This window comes from Mytilus trossulus, chromosome 7 (assembly GCF_036588685.1).
Source record: "Mytilus trossulus isolate FHL-02 chromosome 7, PNRI_Mtr1.1.1.hap1, whole genome shotgun sequence".
In the NCBI taxonomy this organism is placed as follows: domain Eukaryota; kingdom Metazoa; phylum Mollusca; class Bivalvia; order Mytilida; family Mytilidae; genus Mytilus; species Mytilus trossulus.
In genome coordinates, this window is record NC_086379.1 from 5,926,619 (window position 1) to 5,953,211 (window position 26,593).

Here is a 26,593-nt window from a genome sequence, read left to right on the forward strand (position 1 = left end):
TTGCATGAATCCTTTGCTTTTATTTTAATAACTTGGAGATTTCCAGTTTCAGACTCTTAACTTTGTCACACATGCAATCTGAGATGGTTGTCAGTGTCAATTCTCTAACAAGCAGCCGAGGGTAAATCAAAGTTTAAGAGAATTTGCTGCACTTAAGTAAATTGTTTAAAGTTATCATTGAAAAGCTATCACCTCAGCTTTATCACATAACAAAAAGAAGAATGAATTTCTATTTTATCAACTGATTGTAGATTTTCTATTGGACTCAATTTCAAAGGGTGAAATAGTTAGTTTAAAACTTACCAGTTGGTGTCCAATTCTTTTTTTTTGGTAAATGAAGACAACTCTTAAGTAGACTGAGCAAGTTGGTGCAATCTAGTCCAAATAATTATGACGTCTTGAAAGGCTTATCGTTTTTTTCTTTGACACCTTACATTGACGTAAGGTGTCAAAGAAAAAAAATATAATAGCCTTTCATGACGTCATACCTATTTGGACTAGGTGCAATCATGATGATGTTAAGAATGCAAATTCTGTAACTCATTAATTTGTGATTCCCTTTTTGCCATAAATGTGTAATGTCTTTAAAAGTGCTTCCCTTTGCAAAAAAATATATAAAATGGAAGACAGGTAAATTTGAAACTTAAATGTCAGTCAATTAATCAACACAAGAAACAAATTCACATTGATCTTTTAATCTTACAATTATCTGTCAATGGTATATTTACATCTGGTGTAATATTACTTTAAATTTGAATATGCAAATTGTTTGAGTATTGACCAATTACATGAATATGTATATTTTATTTGAACATTACATAAAAGTTTTGCAGCAATAATATAAACAATATAAGCTATACTATAAACATACTGCTAATGCAAAGCAAAATTGAACCCCATATTGCACATGGTCCCATAATCTCTAAATATAATCTTTAAACACATGTTGACATGTGTATTTCATTTATCACAACACATGTTCACATTTGTATTTCACTTTGAAAATTAGCCTGACTCATCAAATTCATTAATTCAGCCATGATTCTAAAAATTTAGATGTTGCTTAAAAAATATTTAAAAATTTCATTTCAATATCCAAGCCTTAAAAAAAATGTACATTGCATTTAAAAAAAAAAAAAAAAAATTTAAAATATTTGTTTACTTTTAAACACTGTCATCTAATCTAAGGTAAGAAATGCAAACATAGAAAGACTTTATCAGCACCTTTAGATAAAACAAGTCTCCATTGAAGACATTATAATTTATCAAATTTAAAAGGCAAGGGGTTTTACATACTGTGGATTCATTTATTTTCGTTGATATCAATTTTCGTGGATTTCCTGGATTTATCAATCTCTGCATACAAAGACGATAGAATATTTGTAAATCATTGTACATTTGAATTTGTGGTTCACTTGAACCCACGAAACCAACGAAAATTGATATCAAACAGACAATAAGGCATCCACAGTACTTTATATTTACAATTCAAAAGTGGAGAAATATTGCAACAAACAAGAAACAGTGAACAAATCTGTCTCTCTTATCTTAGGGTTGATATGTAAGTAAACAAAGACATTCTTTTCAGGAAATGTACAAAACAATTGTGTCCTCTCTTTATGACATCATGTATCATTGCAGACTTTTCTCATTATATCACATTGATAAAACTAGTGAAAAGCAAGGAAAACTAATATCATTGACCTAGACCATAAAACAAACTTATAAAAACATACACAACCAGTAGTGAAAATCATATTCTGCTAAGAATTTAAGACATACACATACTGTATTTCTTTCATATAAAGTGCTATAGATTTTATGTTTTGTTGAAGAAATAAAAAAGTGTCTTTATTGATATAGATATAGGAAGATGTGGTATGAGTGCCAATGAGACAACTCTTCACCCAAATAACAATTTATAAAAGTAAACCATTATAGCCCACTCTCCTTATCACTTGGATTTAATGGAACTGACCATACCAAATCAAAATCAAGAGCAAAATTAAATCATTCAGTAATTAAAATCAATGCTTTGAATATTACATTTGGTTTTTTTCTTTTAAAAAAAAAGTATAAATTAAAATCAAGGTCCCCTGAATTAAAATGTAAATACACACTATTGCAAATTACAAATTGTCATTAAAGTATAATATACATTGATATAGACAAATACATTTGTACAATATTTTGACAAAAAGAACAATTGGCAAGTATATCAACTTTACATGGTAAAATATCAAGTTAAAATAAACATGGACAAAGGGAGGTAAGTCAACAATATCATGACAAAAATTTTAAAAATCCATTCTACATTTATTTATAATGCATGTACTTATTAATAGAAAGTTGTTAAAGGAACTTTTTAAGGTTTATAACATGCATTCAACAGGTTTTTATGGTTAATTTTCTGTATAGTTATTATTTTTCTTGTTTAATATTAAAAAAATAAAAATTATACTGTTTTGCATGGTGCAAAAAGTGCAAATCATTTTTATAATGAATATTATTAAATCATAATACTGGCCAAATTCCCATAAGTTTTTCCTTTTTTGAATACACACTCTTTATTATATTTTTTATCACAGTTTTGTTGATTTTGTTAATCATCAATTTACCCTGTTTGATAAATACAAAATTATAAGTTAAAAAGGCTCAAGCCAAGGTAATATGATACCATGTCTTTTATAAATATGTTTACAATAACAAATCAAAATAGTATGTAAGAAGTTGTAAGAAATTTTAGTAAACTACTCTGAGGGAGTTTTGTTGTGTAACTTCTTCCCTGTCAGAAAACTGACCTATCATGGGAGATTTCCCAATTTTGGAAAACAACATTTGGAGGTGCCCAAAATTGATATCTATAGATATGTTAGAGTTGACTCATTAAAATATCATTGTATAAACCTATGATAAAATATGTAGCACAAATTTATAAAATGAAATTATTAGAAGCTTTTGAGCAGTAGGTCCATTCCTTGTATCAAAATTTAAAAAAATCTATCCTGATCTGACTATAAATAGTCTGTCACATGTATATATTGGTACATAAATATTTCTTTTGCCTTTTGTTTGCATGCATCTAAGTTTTTCCTAAACAAAAGGGCATTAAGCAACAGATAGCCTTCAATGTCTGAAGAAGGAAATTTACAAAAATACAAAAAAAATAATATCACATTTGAAGCATGAGTTTGTTTACAACCATCTGTCATGATATCGCTATAATCCATCATACTGATTTTGCATTGTCTCCCTTATTGGTTCAGGAACACTTCCTGGTAACGATGCAGACGACACAGTCTTCTTTATTTTCTTTTTATCTCCCTTTTCTATAGGCTTATCACTGAAAAAAATATTAGTTGATTACATAAAGGAAATGACTTTAGTCATTTTTATTGCTGGGTTACTGTCGTCATGTTGTATTGTATTCATATTGTAAAATATTGCAAATAAAATTACCAGTCAACTACCTTTTTGTAATTAAAATGGTTTAATTTGGAGTGAGTCAAGGCTTAGTGTTGAAGACTGTACATTGACCTATAATGATTTTTCTTTTAAAAATTGTGACTTGGATTTAGAGTTGTCTCATTGGCACTTATACCACATCTTCTTATATCTCATATTTTATTTTAACTTTAAAAGGATGTTAGAAAACAAAGAATAAAGTTCAGTTATATAAACTCATTAAATTTCACATTTGGCATATACAAAATATTCTTATACCTACCTGAAGAACGGTAGAAAGACTGAGAGTTTTATTTTACATATACTATCTGCTAAACCGGGATCATTTTCTGATAGGTAATTCACAACACTACGTAAATAAGACTGAAACATTTTCCTTCTTCCTTCAACAACTTTGGCATCCTGTAAAATTGAAAAGCAGATAAGATACTAGGTGATGACGAGTATTGTGGTAATTGTTTATATGAATCAATGCCAAACTCAGATACAACATTGTTTGTACATTTATTTTGACTGGCTAAGGTCACAAATTTAAGGGCATGATTTCCACATCATCTTTTTTCACTCACATTTAAAGGGGCATTGATAGCTACGAATTAAACTCCCTGCATTGAAGACCTGTTTGTTGGCTTGTATATTAGACACATTTCCTTTTTCCATTCTCTATTCTATTGAAAAGTGAAATAATATACCAGAAATAAACATTTTGTTTACTAATTAAGCCCATAAAAACATTCTTATACAAGTTAAATGATGGTATATCTATTTTTAATCTATAACATATTTTATCCTTAATCTGTCCTTACCTTTTTCCCAATAGTTTTCTTAGGTGGAAATTCATATTTATTAACAATTGGATATTTCTTCCGTAGATGAAGATGTAAATCTCTAAATTCACTGTATCGTTTATACACATTCCATTCTTCATCTTTAATTCTTACATAAACCTAAAAACCAAAAAAATGTATACAAGTATAAAATATATTTGCACTATATGCCATCAATTAAAGAGCAAAGAATCTAAAATTATTTTCTTTAATTTTTTCCATCCTTCTCCTTATTCAAACATTTACACCTCAATATACATAGAAATTAGTTTAAATTATTTTGGATTTGGTAATTTTATGAGGGGTTATATTTCATTCAGATCATTTTGAAATCTAAAATAGATATTATAAATCATTAGGTAATGTTTTACAAAATCAATGCAGTTTTTAAATTTAAGATGCATATAAATCTAACTTAACAGTTTCTCAATGTGGATTATGAAATAATGTGTCTTAATTACCTGATAAACATGATAATTATCCCTTGGGCCTCCTCTAATGAATGCTGATGGAATCCATATATTGATAAGAGATTTTGATTGCACTGAATGGCTGAAAATAAAACTATTTCATTTGAGACATGTGCATAAACATATATTTAACCCTTGTCATGAGGGGGCCGTAATATTACGGCCGTACCCAGAATACCGTTATTTTGGCATCAATGGCGCTCCATACATTTAAAGGTCATCGTAATACCATTTAATTCGTAGTGTATGCATGTTTTCTCAATCTGAAACTATTCATGTCATGTTTCTCACTTTAAATAATCATTTTGAGCTCAAATACGAACTTCAAAGTTTGATATTGGACAAAATTGTTTTTTTTTGGAGGGGTGGGCTTACCTTCAAGGTCTGAATCACAGAGTTCAGAGGACTGAAACCTTGACAAATACCGTTAACCTAAAGGCACCAAACGACTGGTCGTGTTTATTATCAAAATACGCCGAGGAAACGACTACTTCCGGTTGCAAGTCCAGTTAAAGTTCAAAATTGGAAAAATTCGGAAATTTTGTGAATTTTGGTGCAAATGACCTTCTTTACACTGATGAACCCAGATCAGTTTCACTCCAACCTAACAACTGTTGTGATAAAAGTGTTCACTGGTGTCCACGCTATATGTAAACTGCAGATGGATGCATCTATTAGCATCTATCGGACTTACAGGTCGAGAAAAAGAATGAAAAAAACGTCAAAATTGACGCTTTTTGTACCTGAGGACCAACTTTGGGGCAAATCAGAGTTTTTGACGGAGATGCATCGAACTCGAAAGTTGTCAATCTAATTGTTCTTATTCAATCCCAACAAATATAACCATTGATTGATTGACTGTTAATGCCACTTTGTGCACTCTTGGCTATCTCATGGCTACAGTTTTTATTGGTGCATCAAGCTGGTGTGTCTTTAGAGAACAGATACAGAATAACCATCAGCTGAATATTTTTAAAAATTATCCTATGTTTACCATTAACCAAAAGCAATAATTTTATCTTTCTATCCCAGAAACAGTATAAACAAATTTTCTTGTTTTTGTGACAATCCTTAATATTTTCTTTAATTTTGTGGATACAGGGGAACCACAAAATTAATGTTCAACAATTAACAAATTTACTTAAGGCTGGTATACTGACCTCGGCAAAACCACAAAATTAAAGATCCACAAACAAGTTTCCACTTTTATTTTTTGTCTATCTGATCAGTTAAGCCTTTTTCAACTGATTTTAATAGTTCGTTCTTATGTTGTACTGTTATACCACTGTCCCAGGTTAGGGGGAGGGTTGGGATCCCGCTAACATGTTTAACCCCGCCACATTATTTATGTATGTGCCTGTCCCAAGTCAGGAGCCTGTAATTCAGTGGTTGTCGTTTGTTTATGTGTTACATATTTGTTTTTCGTTCATTTTTTTTACATAAATAAGGCCGTTAGTTTTCTCGCTTGAATTGTTTATATTGTCTTATCAGTGCCTTTTATAGCTGACTATTTGCGGTATGGGCTTTGCTCATTGTTGAAGGCCGTACGGTGACCTATAATTGTTAATGTTTGTGTCATTTTGGTCTTTTGTGGATAGTTGTCTCATTGGCAATCATACCACATCTTCTTTTTTATATTTCCTTAATCTATGAAAATTGGTACCCACAAAAATAAATGAATCCATAGTATACCATGTGACTATCATAAGGTTGTAATAAAATGTTAATGTGATTTCTAAGCCAATACTTTTGTAATATGGTTTTTATCTGATTTAGATTTCAGATTTTTCTTAGTGTTGCCTTAGGAGTCCCTATCAGCCAAATTAGCCCCAATTTTATCGGCTTACTCCCTTATATTCCAAAAAAATATTTATCTTATATATTTTGTAAACTGGCAGTATATACACATACCTATCTGAATCACCAGAGATCTGATCACCATGCATATGTAAATCTCTAGGTAACTGAAAGTATAAAGTAATCAAATATTCTGCATATTAGGTGTGGTAAGATTTTGCCTTTATATCAAATTGGAAGTTACAGCTTCTTCAAGCAATGTTGATTTTTTTTTAATTTATTTCATGTTATCGTTTTCTTTGATTTTCCCTCCCAAATCAAGCATTACAAATATAAGCTATACACAGTAAAACTGATGACAAAATTTTGCATGACATTATACGTTAATGATTGGCCTTTTTTCAGTCACTTATCCATCGATATTGTTTGTATCCCAAAATGGGCAGTGGACCTTTTTTGAGTTGAAGTTTGACTTTAACTTTTTATATGTGTTCCTGCCTTTGTTATCCAGAATTCTGTGTGCCTTTTTTGTGTTTTAAATATAATAATAGGTCATTAAACATTAATCTAGTGCATTTTTTTCACTCAGTAAAGCATAATTACCGGTCCTCTCAGATCAATTAACTCCTGCTGTAACCTCCGGATATATGCTTCTTTGTGATTCAATTGTCTGTGTAACATCTCATTAAATTCCATCAACTCTCCGTGCATTTCAGCTACCTATAAACAAATAAATTAATTTCAATTAAAGCATACACATTCAATGCATTTTAGCGACCTATCAACAATCACTGTTTTGTTTTCATTCATTATGTTTTACATACATCAGGCCAATAGTTTTTCTTGTTTGAATTGTTTCAAATTTGTCCTTTCGAATCATTTATAGCTGACAATGTGATATGTGTTTTACTCATTTTTGAAGGCTGTACAGTGACCTATAGTTGAAAATTTCTGTTTCATTGTCTCTTGTGAGGAGTTGTCTCACTGGCAATTATACCACATCTTCTTTTTTTATATTAACATTTCTTTTTTTTTTAAAAACCATGCCCCTTTCAAGCTACCATATTTCATGTTCATGGATCTCAATATTAGGGTCAAAAGCCTTACTCAGCATATATTTGTAAAAGTTCATATCATAATGAACAGATTGAAGTTGATTTCAACACAATTTAATGAATAACTTATTGAACCCAAATTTTATATCAAATAGCGAAATCATCATAGTAAGGACAGACATACTGGAAACACATGGACTTCTACTTTTGAAATTTAAAAAGATATATAAAGTAGAGTTCTGATGAGATTTGAAATACTAAATAGAAGAGCTTATGTGAATTGAAATCCTGCACAAGGTGGATAAAGGTGCTGTTTTGTATGTTAATGTGTTAGTCAAGATAGGCATGAAATATTTGTTACTGGATATTAGCACTCAACACACATTCACACTAAATTAAAATAATTTATTATGCAAATATAAACATTTCTGCAAGAAATGCCATAATGGTGCCTCAATCATTTTTGTATCTGAAAAATGACATCCTACCTGTATGAGTTTCTGTTCATATTCTGAAGCTTCATGGCTGTAATCTATATTAGATTTAGCAGGAGGTATATTGGGCTGTGGTTCCTCTACAGGAACTCCTAACTGTACTGAAATATAAAGATTGACTACTATAAATACTAGTTATTTAATTTGAAAAGTACTAATTCACATCATAAAAACTTGCAATAATTTCTGAATTTACATTATCTGATTTGAAATTAGTCATATATCTTAATAGCCTATATAGGTTGGTGCAAAACATGTATATTTCAGTACTTCCATAATTTATCAAATGGTATTTAGGAATAATTTCAACAGTTTTATTTGTACTACATAACAATCTTCACAATAACACTTCGAATCTACGGGCCAGGAGCTCACTTTTTGGAATATGTTAGTTAGATTCTGTTGGTCTGTAGAGAAGATTTTTACAGGCCTAAAAGCAATTTACAAGCCTGGGCTGCTGGACCTGTGTTATGGTTAAAAGTGAAGATAGCTTTAAACTGAATGATTCAATTTTAGCAGGTACAAATACAGAACGCAAAATTATAATAATGCTTTTAAAAAAGCTTGAAAAACGCAAATCACAAAACGTTTTGATGCTACAATTTTAACAGTAATTATAATACAAAGTGTCCTTACAGCTTTCATCCTGTGATCCTTCAGCTCTCAGCATCTGTACAGCATTCACATAACGTCTTAACTGATTTTTCAGCAACTCATTTTCTCTGAAATACAATCGTATTTAATCTTTCTAATTCCAACCATATTTCAACAAGATTTCATTTTGATTTTTAGATTTAAAAGGTGAAATTTGTCACAAATTGTCCTATGTATTCTTAATTTATTGTCTAGAAAGCATCAATTGGTTATTTGAAAGGAAACATGAATACATATAAATAAGTGATTAAATGATTTGTTAAACTACATCAAGACTTTGAGATCACATTTCTATCTATTTCCATACTTTGTTTAAAGTTCCTTTATACAGAATAAAATATGTTTTGCTTAACCCTTTTACTCAAATACATGTAGCTCTTCACGTTTTCAGATATTTATACAGTAGATTCATTATTATTTGTTGGGTACCAAATTTCATAGGTTTGGTGGGAAAATATGAACCATGAATTTTGTCAAATGTTCAACGAATGAAGAATTTTTTATGAGTCCTGTATGCAGAGATTGGCAAAACCATGAAATCAAATATCCACAAAAAATGCTATTTTCCCTAAATCCATGAAAATAAATGAATCCACAGTTTATTATTGTCAGTACCTGCTTGGTTCCAAAATGTTAGGGTTGTTTATTCCTGGTAAAGGTGTATCCAGAAAAGCAAATCAGAAGCAACAAGTTTATAATGTGTTTTTTTAAGTTTCAATTAACAGAGATTTACTTTTGAAGTGACTGGTATTTAGTAGTTTCTTTTTCTTGCTTGGAAGAAGACTGAACTTTCATGTCTTCTATCTCTGCTCTCAGCGTGGAAGATGTTTCCATTTCTTGTTCTAACATCATCTGTAAATTCCTAAAGGTACAAATATCAGATACAATAATAAATCAGAAAAAAATATCATTATTAAATACAAGAAATGGCTTACTGGATGTCAAAACTAAGGGCTAAAAGTAGTATAAACGGTATATACTAGCAACTTATAAAACTGCAGTTGCATAAAAGAAAATGTAAATTTTACCTATTTTTTTTTAGCAATATTCATTCTGCGGCTGATAAATGTCATTGAAATCAAAATATATGACCAGTTGCAAATTAAATGTGTACACTAGGTAAGTTTTTACAATAATAACCTGTTTTGTTCTTCTACCTCATCTTTTCTGACCATCATGGCAACAACAGCTTGTTTTAATTCATCTACAAAGAAAAATAACAAAATTATTTTGACTACTATTCATAATCTACTTGCTTAATTCTTAATTTATTTGTACATCTTATTTTAACTGATATTTCAACAATCAAAAAAATGGAAAGATAACAATATTGAATGTTTTTTTTCCCTGTTATATCACTCAAACATAGAAAGAGCCAACAAATTTTTCAGATAGAAAATTGGCAACAAGCATTGGTTAATGTTTAATGAGAGAAGACATACTGTAAACCAACTTATTTTTGAAAGTAAAAATTAAGCAATTATATATCGTCTTGAATATGTAAAAACTAGATCGTTCCTTATTCATCTACTTCAAATAAATTTGAAAATCTTGAAATTAAATCGACGGACGCGAAAAAGGGATAGAAAATATCTGCAAAAAAAAAGTAGTTTTACAGTAGTTGTCATTCTCATGTAAATTGAAGATATATTTTTTTTACAAACATGAACCAGATTAAACAATATTCTAAAAATAAATTATCGCAATTGTCTAACATTTTCATTAATCTTCTGAATGGTAATATTCAATCAGGTTAGTTGAGTGATATGGTTTTTATCATTGGAGTAGAAGTGAATAAATGGCGTCATGAGCCTACACCATTGACATTTTCTCAGAAAGAACAATAAAACTCAAGAAGGCTTCTTTGCTACTTCTTATCTCAAAGTTCATATCTCAGAAACTCCCTCTTATTTTAAGAACTATGAATAATCTATAAATATTGTAAGGAAAACACCAGTAACAAGAGATCCAGACAAACATACTCTGAGGAGGATTGGTGTGCCAGAGAACATCTTTAACACCACCACATTCTCCATATGCCTATCCCAAGTCAGAGGTTATAGTTTGTTGTTCATTATGCTATGCAGTCTGGGTTTTTACTCATTGTTGAAGGCCACAGTAACCTATGGTTGCCAACCTTCTATCTTTTGGTCTCTGACGGAGAGTAGTCACATCAGCAATCATACCTCATACTACTTTTATCTACCTACTTGTTGACATGGCATCTTTTCTTATATTTTCTTTATCATTCCCTCCATCTCCTGCTGTTCTGTAACTATAGAAACATAAAAACAACATTGTTAAATTCTAAAGAAGAAATTATGATGCAGCCCCTTTTATTTTTTTAAGAATTCAAGTTAAATTTGACCCAGTGGTTTAAAAAAAAGATTTTTGTAATAGTTTCATGATGAAAAACAACCTACACAAAGTGATGAGAAGGACCAGGTGAGCTAGTGATTGACAGTCTGACAAATTAGATAGAATAAATTAAATGTTTACATAAATTACTTTAGCTTTGAATCCGTATCAACTATAAATTATAATAATTTGAGATTATGAGTATGATTCTAGAAATGAAGATTTCTATTATAAAGACATTCATAAAGTGATGTTGATATGTAATGCATTAATTCACAAATTTTAACAATAGTTGTATAAAATGCAAGATATTGGACAGTAGCATATCAGACCAAGATCTGACTCAGATAAAAGTTTCAAGACTGAAATCTAACCTATTGTCCATTCCTCTCTGAACCATATCTAAAGCAAAGGCAGCTGACTGTACATCAATACCTCCATGTTCCGAAGACGAAACTGAAATGTATAAATGTGTATAATTAGATGCTATGAGGAATCTGAAACATGAAAATGTACAATGTATAAATAGAAACCATGAGGAAACTAAAACGTACAAAGGCGTGTAAGATGCTATGAGGAATCTGAAACATGAAAATGTACGAAGATGTATAAATAGAATCCATTAAAAGTACCAAGGCGTATAAGATGCTATAAGGAAACTGTAACAAATGAAATGTTCATCGATGTATAATTAGAATCCATTTAAAGTACCAAGGGGAACAAGATACTATAAGGAAACTGTAACAAATGAAATGTTCATCGATGTATAATTAGAATTGTTGAGGAAACTGAAATATCTAAAATATCTAACGATTTATAATTAGAACCCACGATAAAACTAAAACATACAAAGGCATATAATAAGATGCTATGAGTAAACTGAAACAAGTAAATTGTTCAACAATGTATAATTTGAATTGCTGAGGAAACTGAAACAGTATTTGATGTATTTGTTCCTTGAATTTTCAGAAGCTGCCATCTTGTTTGATATGTAAACATTTTACACAACTGGAATGTTCTTTAAAGCGATATGTCCAAGTTTAATAATTCATCATTCTTTCAAAATCTTATATTTTTTGTCATTGTAAATGGATCTTATATTAACAACTAATATTAATTACATAATTACAATCAACTGTGAAATATGCAAATAGCTACTAGCATCGTATATCAGAGATACCAAACTAAGTTTATTGTTGGGTGGTAGCTTTAAACAGACGGCTTGGTTATCTGTTAAAATCGATAGAGACATGTCCTGTTAGTATAAAATGTCCCTGAATTATTTAAAAAAACAATATTTTGTTTATGTTATTGTGCAGCTTAAAAAACACCTTATATTCTTGATGTTTTATGTTAAAAAGAAATTCATTAACTGACTCATTTCTATAAGAATTTACATGTATTGATGGAAAGATTTGGTAAAAAGAAATGCAATATTTAACCTGAGGAGTTCATGTTGTGAAGAAAGAAAATGGTTTAGTGATCTGGTAGGTTGTTCAAAACAAAATTGAAATTAATACATAAAATAAAAGTCAAAACAAATCAGTTTTTAAGGGTAAAAAAATATTTGCAGCATCAGCTTCCTTAAAAAAAATCAACCTTGTAACATATGGACAAAACTTTGAAGTGTTTTTTCCTGAAAAGTTTTGTATTACTTCCTTAATTATGTACTTGACTAGTGCTTAAGTTAAAGTACATACCAGATGATTCTAGTTTACTACATGTACTAGACTCTGCTCTGAAGGAAGAAATACCAAATATTTTTTCCTGAAAATATGTATTACTTCCTTAATCATGTACTTGACAAGTGCTTAAGTTAAAGTACTAACCAGACGATCCTAGTATACTACTCGACTCTGCTCTGAAGGAAGAAATACCAAAATCTATTGGATCACCGGAAAAATCTACTGGTCTCATTGTACTCTCACTGAAATAAATAAGATATTAATATAACACAAACAGTTTATAGACTTTTAAAGAATTATATAGTTTTGTTTGTCATGAGTAACACTTTCAGTACTGCTTATGAGCAGTAACTATAGTATACTCATGTTCCCCCAAAGTTTTTATTGGATCATATGGTTAAATTGTCATACTTTATTGGGCGTTATTGAAAGTCTTTTTTCTTTCTAATGGCAAATTATCAATAGCACTTTGCATTATTATTTTCATCAGGTCCTTTTATATACAATGTAAAAAAATATCCATATTTTGAATTTTTTATGAGAAAAAAAATATGCAACATAAAAACTGAACACTGTTTAAAGTTCTAGACATCTGATTTTTAAACATTTGTTTATTCTATTTCATTGAAAAATTTAAGCATATCCATTGTGACAGTATTTTTCACAAGCATATAACTTTTTTTTGACAATATATCTTTTTAATTATGAATTACCTAACATCAAAATCTGCCGAACTAACAGAAGCTTGGTCTAGAGATGTATTAGAAACAATACTTGGTTCTCTATTTAAGGAATACTCTCTCCTCAGAATATCCTCCACAGGTGAGGTATCAGATATAGATATATCTGATATCTTGTCCGTCTGCTGAGTGGAATACTGATCTGATGAAGTCACATGATGAAATAAAGTTTGTGAAGTCCCATCATCAAAACTAACTATGTGAGTATTTTTCTTCTTTCTCTTCTTTTCTTTCTTTTTTGAATCTATAAAATTGAAAAAGTTTTGTCATAATAAACATTCCTTTTTTCTGAAATTTTAATTCTCAATAAATGGAGAATGTGTCTATGGGTGACAGATGCCTCTGCTTGTAAATATGCATGAGTTAACTTTCACATACAGATGCAGGATTCACATAGTTCAGACAGTTTTGTGATTATAAGCATTGTGTATATTTAAGTTTTATTACCTTTGGTCATGGCAAACTAAAGTTAAAGAATGGGAAAAAAACCAAGTCTGAAATTATTTTGTTTACAAAGGGGCATTGTTTACCAGTTTTAGAACTATCAGTTGGGGCAAACTAAAGTAAGGCCAGGATTTTTTAATTTGTTGGTTTACGGATCCGCCGACCCGATTTTGCCGATTTCCAAAATAAAAATAAAATTGAATTTTCAGGCTTTTTTTTATTCTCGCTGACCCTAACAAATGCATTATCCCTGAAAAATAATTAAAATATCCTTTTTTATGAAATGAAATGCATTAATCACTAACAGAAGTGATGACACTTGCTGTTGTGAAAAATGAAACTTTCAGTTTACGTTTCTAAAAATAGACAAATCAATTATTAATGACCTTGAAATGTCGTTCGCGCAAATAATTTTGCGGAACGAAACCTGTGTTTAAAACCAATTACACAATAAGTTCGTTTCCCTTATTTGTCACCAGTCCGTAAGATGCATGTTCTCAAATAAATAGACTTGTCCAAATGTGGACAGGTGGAACAGACATCAAGTTAAAATACTGAATTTTAACAAATCATTTGATATTTTCTTGTTTTATAGATAATAAAAAAAATATCGTCCATTTGGATAAAAAAACGGGAATGCATGACAACAGATTATTTAACCTGATGTTCTCGTTTTTCCAGTGAACGGGTCTGTTAGTTTTTGACACGTGTGTTGAAACTTATTTTCGTATGACGTTTTTACTTTTTTTTTCTTTATCAGTTTTCGTCCTTATTATTTTTCACCAAGTTTTGATTAAAAGCTAAGTAAAATAACTGACGTGAATCTGTTTTTCTTGTTTGTGAAATGACGATTTAATTTCATCTTTGTCAGTGTACCCCCTTTTTTTTACGGGAAATTATTAGACAATGACATGCGATGTTTACAGCTGAGCAATAATATTTCATCAAACTAAAATTTAAGAACGATGAAAAAATAGTATGACAAACATATTATTAGAAAGGTGAAATATATTTTTATTTTGCATATCAGTTTTCTGTCTTGAAAGTTCTTTTTTTTTCTTCTTTTTTTTTCGACCGACCGACCCGACTTTTTCATGGAGAAAATCCGTAAACCAACAAATTAAAAAAATGTGGCCTAAGGGAACAGAAAACACAAAAAAAAAAGGTTTTATTTTTGCTTTCAAAGGGCATAACTCATGGACAGTTAATGTGACCTAACAAAATTTCGAACTTGATCTGTGTTTTATAGTAAAGCATGTGTATGAGTTTTACAACATTTGTTAGAGACAAACCAAAGTAAGAGAACATACAACAAGAAATTCAGCAATTTGTATGTTTCAAAGAGGTATAACTCAAAGTTGAAATTGAATATTTTTTTTTTATCCTATTTTCAAACTTAAATACACCTGATAATGTAAACAGACCAAAAGATCCTGATCCAGGAGGACTCTCCTCCCCAGCTATAACTGGGCGGGGCTCCTCTTCCAATCGACCAACCAGCTTGGCTGTATTAGGTATATTGACAGCTGTCGTTGGACGTCTCACTGTATTTAAATCTGAGTTATCCACATTAATGGCAAACAGTATTGATCCAAGCCCTTCAAAAAAAACCACAGAAGTCTTTTATATAGAGCATTTATTATGTGCCATTTGGTCACCTCTGAAGAGTTGTCTAATGGGAAATCATACAACATCTTCTAATTTTATATAGTTAAGACATTCTGAGCTATAGCAACCCGTAGAATTATGGCTATTATATAAAACTTTATTTTTGTTTAGAAAGGAGCATTTTCAAAATAAAAATTACATACTAACTTTGAGATGAAGAAAAGCAATAAAAGTGCTGTTCCTTTGCTTCTTGTGTTTTTTATTTTTATTGGTTATTTTTGTTGATTTTGTGTCATGAACGGATTCCTCATATTCTTTGTTTTTCCTCCTCATCATTACAAGTCATAAGAATTAACTTACAGTGTGGCATGAATGTGCCCTGTAATATAAGATGTCTTGTACCATACTTAAATGTTATATGAAAGAAGGCTTTGTTTATGTAATATATACGTGTTTCTCGTTTCTCGTTTTGTTTATATAGATTAGACCATTGGTTTTCCCGTTTGAATGGTTTTACACTAGTAATTTTGGGGCCCTTTATAGCTTGTTGTTCGGTGTGAACCAAGGCTCTGTGTTGAAGGCCGTACTTTAACCTATAATGGTTTAATTTTTAAATTGTTATTTGGATGGAGAGTTGTCTCATTGGCACTCACACCACATCTTCCTATATCTATTAACACAGCCTTATTCCCACTCACCAGCAGCCATGTTAGGTAACATACTGTTTCTTTCTTGATCTCGTAAAAATGCCCAGCTTTCATAATGATTACTGCAAAAACAAAATAAACCTTTTTCTTATTTATACATATTGCATGCTTTTCTTTCAATAAGGTTAAATGCTAGTACGGTCGAGGATAGTTAAAGGTTAAACGTTATAATTAACATGCAAATCCTAATCAAACATAATAGATATAACAAGATATGGTATGAGTGCCAATGAGACAACTCTCTATCCAAGTCACAATTTGTAAAAGTAAACCATTATAGATCAAAGTATCTTCTTCAACACAGAGCCTTGGCTCACAACTAAAAACAGCAAGTTATAAAGGGCCCTAAACATGACTAGAGTAATAAATCTGTTTTTTTATTTACTACATTATAATATCCTAGAATTAATTTTTATCTGTGGAATGATAATGTTATGGAAGAGGATTTTTTCTTCTTATAAAAAAATGTCAGCAGGCCAAAGTTAAGTTTAAATTGTTGTTTAAAACTGATATTCTTACCATTCTTCATTTAAATACTATGATGAAGCACAGTAAAAAGGCAGTAAATTTTGTGGAAACCCTATTTTTCAAATGTCAGCTTTGTCTAATTCAAATATTGTAAACAAAATTTATTGATGTGGAAAAAATGTGTTATCAAATAAAATTGAGAATGGAAATGGGGAAAGTATAAATACCTAAGTAGTTCATCACGTTCTAATAACATATGCATATAACGTTCAAGTGAATGTTCGTTAAGTGAGGCTCTAAGCCACGCCCTCCCACGTCCAGCATCTGTGTTTATATGCTTCAGCGTAAAAAATCGGTCCTGTTCATGTTTTGTTAGATGCTCTTTCACATATAACCAGTACTCTGTAAAAGACAACAAATATATATAATCTAATTTTGGATGTAACGCGTCTTCTGATTGGCTGACATTATTTTGTTATCAGCCCATAGACATAATTTAGTTATGTGACCGTGATGTCATCAACGTTTTTTCATGGTTTTCTACGGTTTAAAATGGAATTTAGAATTAAATTATAAGAAATGACTGTAATATTTTTCTGTCTATTCGAAATAACATAAAAAATGTGGTGCACACTGTCAAATAAAAAAAAGTTCAAGAAATAATTTGCAGTAGACAACTATTACCTTATGTAAACCTAGCAGGCATGAACATGCAGAACTTAGTAAAACTTTTTCCCATTAAAATAGTTTCTTATTAGATTGGAAATATAGGAAAATGAAAGTTCAAGAAACCTTCAGTTTTTCATGTAGTGTTTTATGATCTTTTGGTTGTCCTTTTTTGGGTGTTCTGGATCTTCAATAGGAAAATGCTAAAATGTTTAAATGATGAAATAAACTAAATCAATGTATTTTCATCTGTATAAAATGACCATACCTGGTTCTATCTCTTTACTTGTTATGTCAGCAATGACATCTGATACTTTGTTTAGGCCTGTTATTTCTGTAACCTGCCTGTAAATTAAATAAAAACTGTCTGTTATTCCTCCAAGAATACAACCACTTGGTTTTTGTATGTTGCATTTTTCAATTCTCAGTAAAAAATAATCATACAGGTCTAACCAAATTATATGTACAATATATAAAGCAAGAGTCAAGACACGTTAAATTTTCAAGTCATGATCAATTCCTTAAAGACCAGAATTAACCAAAATGTATTCCAGGATTCATACTCAGTAAGGTCAGGAAATATATTTTTTTTTACCAAGTTCAAATCTTAACATTGATGAACTTTTGTAAGAATTTATATTTGTTGATTACTTTGCAATTACATTTTGTACTTTTCAGAATTTTAATAGATAAATATTTAAAATGCTGGTAAAACGCAATCCTTACTTGAGAGCCTGAAAAGCTTTACTAGTTTGCTTTAACCCATGTTGTAACACAGCTTCCCATGCAGCACAGAGACAGGAAACACGACTATCAGCATCGGCAGCTAATTCTGTTCTACCACCAAACCGTACCTGGCACTGAGTAAAAAATAGAAAATGAGCTTGATTAGATTTCAAAATATTAAATATAATTTTTCAAAATGAATTTTGTGGCAACTGACCTATCTATAACATAATATCTGTTTAGTGGATTCAAATCCGTGAAAAATGGTATCCCATGAGTAATAATGAATCAATAGTAACCTGTTTTCTCTAATCCAGACAAGACAAGCAAATAACAAACTTTTGAAACAGTCAAATTAGTCTTCAAGTCATAACATTGTATTGCTTACTGAGCATGCTTAGATCCAACCCAGTCAAAAAATGTGCATTTTTCTTAATTTCCTTCACATCTTTCCAATATTTTGACAATAGTCAATTCTGATATTGTGATTGGAGTGGCATGCGTTCAGCATGAAAAACATACCCTTATAAAATACTTAATATCCTTCATGCTTTGTCAGGAGATTGTATTGCTCTAGTTTGAATTTCAAGTGCTTACTGTTCATATTTGTCAGTGTCGATTATTGCTTCCAATTTGTTTCATTCATGTACTTATGTATTGTATTTAGGATTTAATCTTTTGATAGTTAGATTATAAAATTGAGAATGGAAATGAGGAATGTGTCAAAGAGACAACAACTCCACCATAGAAAAAACAACAGCAGAAGGTCACCAACAGGTCTTTAATGTAGCGAGGAAATTCCCGCACCCGGAGGCATCCTTCAGCTGGCCCCTAAACAAATATATACTAGTTCTGTCATAATGAATGCAACACTAATTTCCAAATTGTACACATGAAACTAAAATTAAAATAATACAAGACTAACAAAGGCCAGAGGCTCCTGACTTGGGACAGGCGCAAAAATGTGGCGGGGTTAAACATGATTATGAGATCTCAACCCCCCCCCCCCCTTATACCTCTAGCCAATGTAGAAAAGTAAACGCACAACAATACGCACACTAAAATTCAGTTCAACAGAAGTCCGAGTCTGATGTCAGAAGATGTAACCAAAGAAAATAAACAAAATGACAATAATACATAAATAACAACAGACTACTAGCAGTTAACTGACATGCCAGCTCCAGACTTCGATTAAACTGATTGAAAGATTATGATCAGAGATGGGTCCGATTACTTTCAATGTAATTGATTAAATTACAATTACTTTGTCATTTGTACGATTAAATTAAATTAATGATTACATCTTTTCTGTAAGTATCTGATTAAATTAATGATTACATTTGCAAAGTACTCATGATTACATCTGATTACAATGAATTAAAACTAGAGCCTGTGTCGCTCACCTTGGTATATGTGAATTAAACAAAGGAAGCAGACAGTTCATGACAAAATTGTGTTTAGGTGATTGTGATGTGTTTGTACATCTTACTTAACTGAACATTCTTGCTGCTTACAATTATCTCTACCTATAATGAACTTGTCCGTGTAGTTTCAGTGGAAAATGTTAGTAAAAATTTACAAATTTTATGAAAATTGTTTAAAATTGATTATATAGGACAATAACTTCTTAGGGGGTCAATTGACCATTTTGGTCATTTAGACTTATTTTTTAGTCTTAAATTGCTGTACATTATTGCTGTTTACAGTTTATCTCCATCTATAATAATATTCAAGATAATAATCAAAAACAGTAAAATTTCCTTAAAATTACCAATTTAGGGGCAGCAACCCAACAATGGGTTGTCTGATTCATCTGAAAATTTCAGGGCAGATAGATCTTGACCGGATAAACAATTTAACCCCGGTCAGAATTGCTCTAAATGCTTTGGTTTTTGAGTTATAAGCCAAAAACTGCATTTTACCCCTATGTTCTATTTTTAGCCGTAGCGGCCATCTTGGTTGGTTTGCCCGGTCACAAAACACAATTTTTAAACTAGATAGCCTAATAATGATTCTGGCTATATTTGGTAAAATTTGGCCCAGTAGTTTCAGAGGAGAAGATTTTTGTAAAAGTTAACTAAGATTTCGAAAAATGGTTAAAAATTGACTATAAAGGGCAATAACTCCTAAAGGGGTCAACTGACCATTTTGGTCATGTGGACTTATTTGTAAATCTTACTTTGCTGAACATTATTGCTGTTTACAGTTTATCTCCATCTATAATAATATTCAAGATAATAACCAAAAACAGTAAAATTTCCTTAAAATTACCAATTTAGGGGCAGTAACTCAACAATGGGTTGTCTTGACCTGATAAACAATTTTAACCCCATGTCAGATTTGCTCTAAATGCTTTCGTTTTTGAGTTATGGGTGCAATCAACAGTTTTTTTCTATGACGTCATATTTTGAGGGACCATCTATAACTGACCCTTAGTGGTGCTAATGTTAATGAAGATTAGATTAGAACCAGAATTTTCTCTAGTTTATAATGAAATAAAAATAAATTGTACTTTTAATAGTACCAAAAAGTTTTATCAAGAGAAAATGGGAAAAACATTGCCTAATCTATGCATAAAAAACATGAAATCAGGCCATGTGCACACACATGCAGACATGATACATGCACATTTTTTATATTCAAAACTGTATGAATTTCATAGGTTTTTACCTGGTCTTTCTAAAAATTTATGCTTCAGGCTACGTTCGCCTGCTCTGAAAAGAGCTACAGTGGGTGCAAATAAGTTTTGCACTTTTCACTGCCAAAAAAACAGGATGTTTACAGTTTGTCTCCCCTTAAAACATGTGTATTTAATCTAATTTTTAACCAGATGCTCCGCAGGGCGTAGCTTTATACGACCGCAGAGGTTGAACCCTGAACGGTTGGGGCAAGTATGGACACAACATTCAAGCTGGATTCCGCTCTAAATTTGGATTGTGATTAAATAGTTGACACAGCATAGGTTTCTGACAGAATGAATGTATTCAAATGAACTTAAAATTTTTGTTTTCTCTTAGAGCAATTCACTTTGCTGTTGATTATTAATCCTCTCAAAAAAATGTTTGAAGAAATTTTCTTTTTAATTATGAAATTTCAAATGAGAAAAATTGAACCCAATTTTTTAATCACATCCCCCTTTCCCTTATTCCAAAACTAATTTCAATTAAAATATTCTAATGGAGTTTGCAACAATTACTACTCATTTAAATACATCATAAAATATTTAGATGTAAAAAAACTGCTTGTTATCACTGAATGGTAAAGATTATTTAAATTTATCAGTTGGTAGTAAAAAGTGAATAAACATTGTATATTGTATATAACAAAGATTTAAGTTGATTCTGGACAAAGAAAGATAACTCCAATTAAAAAAAATTCTTGCAGATATTTCTTGCTTACTATACTGGACAAAGAAAGATAACTCTTAATTAAAAAAAAATTTGCTATTTCACAATATTGTGAAATTAGATATTTCTTGCCATTGCACAATACTGTGCAATTGAAAAGACTTGCTATTGCACAATACTTAATATAATAATTTTAGATCCTGATTTGGACCAACTTGAAAACTGGGCCCATAATCAAAAATCTAAGTACATGTTTAGATTCAGCATATCAAAGAGGCCCAAGAATTTAATTTTTGTTAAAATCAAACTTAGTTTAATTTTGGACCCTTTGCACTTTAATTTAGACCAATTTTAAAACTGGACCAAAAATTAAGAATCTACATACACAGTTAGATTTGGCATATCAAAGAACCCCAATTATTCAATTTTTGATGAAATCAAACAATGTTTAATTTTGGACCTCGATTTGGGCCAACTTGAAAACTGGGCCAATAATCAAAAATCTAAGTACATTTTTAGATTCAGCATATCAAAGAACCCCAAGGTTTCAATTTTTGTTAAAATCAAACTAAGTTTAATTTTGGACCCTTTGGACCTTAATGTAGACCAATTTGAAAACGGGACCAAAAATTAAGAATCTACATACACAGTTAGATTCGGCATATTAAAGAACCCCAATTATTCAATTTTGATGAAATCAAACAAAGTTTAATTTTAGTTTAGTTTAAACATATTTGTTTATAGTGGATTGGGAAACAAGTTTTTACAACTTATATTAATCCCTTTTAATTTAAAGTTTAATTTTGGACCCTTTGGGCCCCTTTTTCCTTAACTGTTGGGACCAAAACTCCCAAAATCAATACCAACCTTCCTTTTATAGTCATAAACCTTGTGTTTAAATTTCATAGATTTCTATTCACTTATACTAACGCTATGGTGCGAAAACCAAGAAAATTGCTTATTTGGGTCCCTTTTTGGCCCCTAATTCCTAAACTGTTGGGACCGAAACTCCCAAAATCAATACCAACCTTCCTTTTGTGGTCATAAACATTGTGTATAAATTTCATTGATTTCTATTTACTTTAACTAAAGTCATTGTGCGAAAACCAAGAATAATGCATATTTGGGCCCTTTTTTGGCCCCTAATTCTTAAACTGTTGAAACCAAAACTCCCAAAATCAATCCCAACCTTTCTTTTGTGGTCATAAACCTTGTGTCAAAATTTCATAGATTTCTATTAACTTAAACTAAAGTTATAGTGCGAAAACCAAGAAAATGCTTATTTGGGCCCTTTTTGGCCCCTAATTCCTAAATTGTTGGGACCAAAACTCCCAAAATCAATACCAGCCTTCCTTTTATGGTCATAAACCTTGTGTTTAAATTTCATAGATTTCTATTCGCTTTTACTAAAGTTAGAGTGCGAAAACTAAAAGTATTCGGACGACGATGACGACGACGCCAACGTGATAGCAATATACGACGAAAATTTTTTCAAAATTTGCGGTCGTATAAAAACTATTTTAATCATTCAACCTGTTTTAATTGAAGCTAATTAACTTATTTTTACAATCAAATATAAAAAACATGATACTTTTTTACCAATTGTGTTGATAAAAAGGGACTTCCCTTCAAGTCTATTTTTAGTCGGGGAATAACCCCTAGTTTTTTATACGAAACTGTTTATAGCACCCTATAAGCCAAAAACTGCATTTTACCCCTATGTTCTATTTTTAGCCATAGCGGCCATCTTGGTTGGTTGGCCGGGTCAAAAAACACAAATTTTAAACTAGATACATCAATGATGATTGTGGCCAAGTTTGGTTTAATTTGGCCCAGTAGTTTTAGAGGAGAAGATTTTTGTAAAAGTTAATGCCGGACAACGGACGACAGACGCCAAGTGATGAGAAAAGCTCACTTGGCCCTTCGGGCCCAGTGAGCTAAAAAAACATTTTGAATGAGGTTAATGAATAAATGTTTTTGATATAACTATAGTATTTTTAAGAGTCTTTTATTTGATATATTATAAAATAATGACTTAAAATTTCATCTATTTAATAAATCTGAAAATTTCACTATATACACTGACATATTTATACACAAACATTGTGTCACTGGTCCTATTGGTAATGACCAATTACACTTTATCATCATCGATCTCTGAATTATGTTGACTTGAAATTAAATAAAGGTTTATAAAGAGTTAGCTGTTTGTTTTCTTACCTCTTCCAGACTTTATGCAGTTTATGGAAGTTAAAATATGGATGAAACAAAGTTACCAGTTTAGAACTAAGTCAAATTTTAATATGATTATTTAATCAAATTGTAAACAAAATATAAGTACTAAAAATCATTTTAATTTAGTTTTTGCTATACTGTAATTAGATAAATTTTCAAATGTATGATTTATCTTTGATCATATATATTGCCCTACAGCTATAAACACTAGAGTTGGTAATTGCAATAAAAACAAACCTTTAGATTTTTTGCATTGTAATCAGAATGTAATCAAAAAGTAATCAGGATTACAGGGTATTTTGAAAAGTAATTGATTAAATTAAATTACATGTAATCAGATTTTGGGCTGATTAATGATAACAATGATTACTTGAAAAATTGTAATCAATTACAGCTGATTAATGATTACAGTTATAATTACCCCAACTCTAAATCATCATATGAATATCAGGCACAATCCTTCCCGTTAGGGGTTTAGTATCATACCATCATTACATATATGAGAAGAACATAACCCGTGTCATGCCAACAACATAGTTTGTTCAGAATCTTGTGTGATAACAATTAAATTACAAAGGTCTTTTGATAAAGAGGTTTTGACTGTCTTATTTACCTGTTTAACAGCATCAAGAAGCCTTGTTAGAAGATTCTGTCTTTCACTTACATGTTGTTCATCACCTGTAAAAATGAAAAAAAAAATATGAATTTTTATTATGAACATTTAAAAGCTGATTTAGTTGCACATCTTTTTTCCAATTTTGTTTTTGTATATTCAAACCTTTTTTTAAAATCATTTCATAAGTGGGCAAAATTATCCAACCTATTTTCAATGAAATTTTACCCTTTTTCATAAGAGTTGGTGAACAGGAGTGAGGTGATTATTAAGAAAGTGGGGCCATTAGGGTGATTTGTCATGGATTTGGTCATAGTCATAAATCAAATGTTTACAGTTTTCAAAATATGTAAACTTTTCTACCACAGGAATAGATTATCTAAGCTGTTCTTGGGCAAAACTTAAGGGAATTTAGGGTCTCCAACTACCATGATCTTTATTTGGACTTTTTAACTTTTTTATTTGAGCATTACTTAATTATGAGTCTTTTTATAAACAGCTGTGTTTGGCAAAACATTTAGGAATTTGGGTTACTCAATGCACTTTTACTTCGTACTTATTTGGGCTTTCAAACTTTTTTATATGAGTGTCACTGATGTGTCTTTTAAGGTTCATCATAACAAACAGACAAATATGGCTGTATTTACATGCCAAAAATTACTCTGAGTACAGACTTACCTGTGAAGTTGGAAAAGTTTTGATGCCTGGCATCCAATAGATATAATAAAGTTAAATGCGTTTTGTGTTTCAGAAAGATAAAATCTCTTTTGGATTTTGATGGGCATTTTTTTTCCATCATGCAAAAGGTGTGAAAATTAACGAAGTTGTGGTACAACTATGAGATGCTACCTCAGGTAAAAAACAACTGGTTTGTATTGGTTTGATTGTCCTTAATTGACATGGACAACAGGTATCTTCACAACTACAGGTGAGTTAAAGAGTTTATCTGAGTCAGTGAGTGGACAGTATCAGAGTAATTCAGGTGTTTGTTTATTCTATAATTTTTTTACACCTTCTGCAGAAAGGAAAACAAATGCCCACCAAAAACCAAGAATGATTTTATCTTTCTTAACCACAAAATGCATTTAACTTTTATATATCTAGTGGATGCTAGGCATTAAAACTTTCCAAACAGCACAGGTAAGTCTGTATACAGAGTAGCTTTTGAGGTGAAAATACGGCCATATTTGTCCATTTGTTATGATGAACCTTAAGTTAAAAGACAAAATGCATGTCTGACGTTAAATTCTAAAAAATCTTGGTATCTATGAGTAAGAGGAGTTTATTAATTGCCACGCAAAATCCTAACATGATCTACATAAAACTATTCATGCAAAATCTTATAGTGGTAGCTCAGGTTATCAACTGTTGTTATAAAGTTAAACACTATATATATGAAAGTTATGTTTTCATTAATGACATTGATCAGATGATGTTGATAACAAGACTTTGATGTTTATTTTTGGTGTCCTTTGTCAACATATCCCTAATTTCACAGAGATCTAGATTGTTCTTCGAAGATTTACCATTCATTGTTCATTCTTAGATTGGGATTGATATTCGTTACATTCACACTCTCTTAAACATTTTGAATAATATTTGTTTGTGGTTTTCATCTGTTATCGTTCAGAAAGTGGGTTGTGTTGCATTAGTTATCTCCCTTGGTATCAGGTGATAAATTGACAGCTAAAAACCTGAGGCAGTTTCCGGTAAATTATAGCATGGAAAGTATTATAGAATAGTACGGAAGCGTATTAGCGCCACACATTTTTCTTCCTATGTTTGCGTTAAACGCAAACCTTTGCGATATAACCTTTGCGTTATAGCGCAAAAATCTTGATTTCGATTATTCATTAAGTTTTGTATATGAGACAATATCTGAAAAAGTCGATTTTCCATGTCCCCCACTTCACCAGCAATTATTTTTTTATTCAACCATCTTTTTTGAAAATTTCAAGTTTCAGTATGAACTAAATTATATAATGCACCAACTCTTGCCAATTAAACACTCATTCTTATATTTCTTCCAATAAAATATTGTAATTTAAATGTTCAACCCCCCCTAAAATCATGTTGTCCCCTGTCAGCGGTTTTTTTGAAAACTAAATCATTCAAATAATATCCAAATTAATTAAACAGGCGTCCGATTCTCACACATATGATAAATTATATAATAAACTTGCCATTAATTTGTCTTTTTATATTATAACTATAGCATGTAATAAAATTTTGCA

The 26,593-nt window shown here is 30.7% G+C and overlaps 1 protein-coding gene across 1 annotated transcript; it reads right to left on the reverse strand.

The window, feature by feature from the left end:
* Positions 1-675: 675 nt before the first annotated feature.
* LOC134724529 (sorting nexin-29-like) lies at positions 676-26,051 on the reverse strand. Its single transcript, XM_063587615.1, has 21 exons — positions 25,886-26,051; positions 24,360-24,424; positions 18,165-18,298; positions 17,707-17,783; positions 17,000-17,174; positions 16,296-16,366; positions 15,414-15,587; positions 13,519-13,789; positions 12,950-13,047; positions 11,495-11,576; positions 10,973-11,037; positions 9,903-9,966; positions 9,496-9,624; positions 8,745-8,830; positions 8,103-8,209; positions 7,163-7,279; positions 6,674-6,726; positions 4,754-4,844; positions 4,272-4,412; positions 3,728-3,867; positions 676-3,343 (listed from the first exon to the last, which is right to left on the reverse strand). The coding sequence occupies exons 1-21, from the start codon at positions 25,890-25,892 to the stop codon at positions 3,220-3,222; spliced, it is 2,271 nt and encodes a 756-aa protein (XP_063443685.1). The 5' UTR covers positions 25,893-26,051; the 3' UTR covers positions 676-3,219.
* Between the last annotated feature and the right edge of the window lie 542 nt (positions 26,052-26,593).

Excerpts from the sequence above, each read along its gene's own strand:
- LOC134724529 (XM_063587615.1), bottom strand. Across the intron at positions 13,790-15,413 it reads TCCTGGATCAGGATCTTTTG|ATTCAAAAAAGAAAGAAAAG; the intron begins GTCTGTTTACAT and ends TCAATTTTATAG. Across the intron at positions 8,210-8,744 it reads AGGATCACAGGATGAAAGCT|TACAGTTAGGAGTTCCTGTA; the intron begins GTAAGGACACTT and ends TTTATATTTCAG.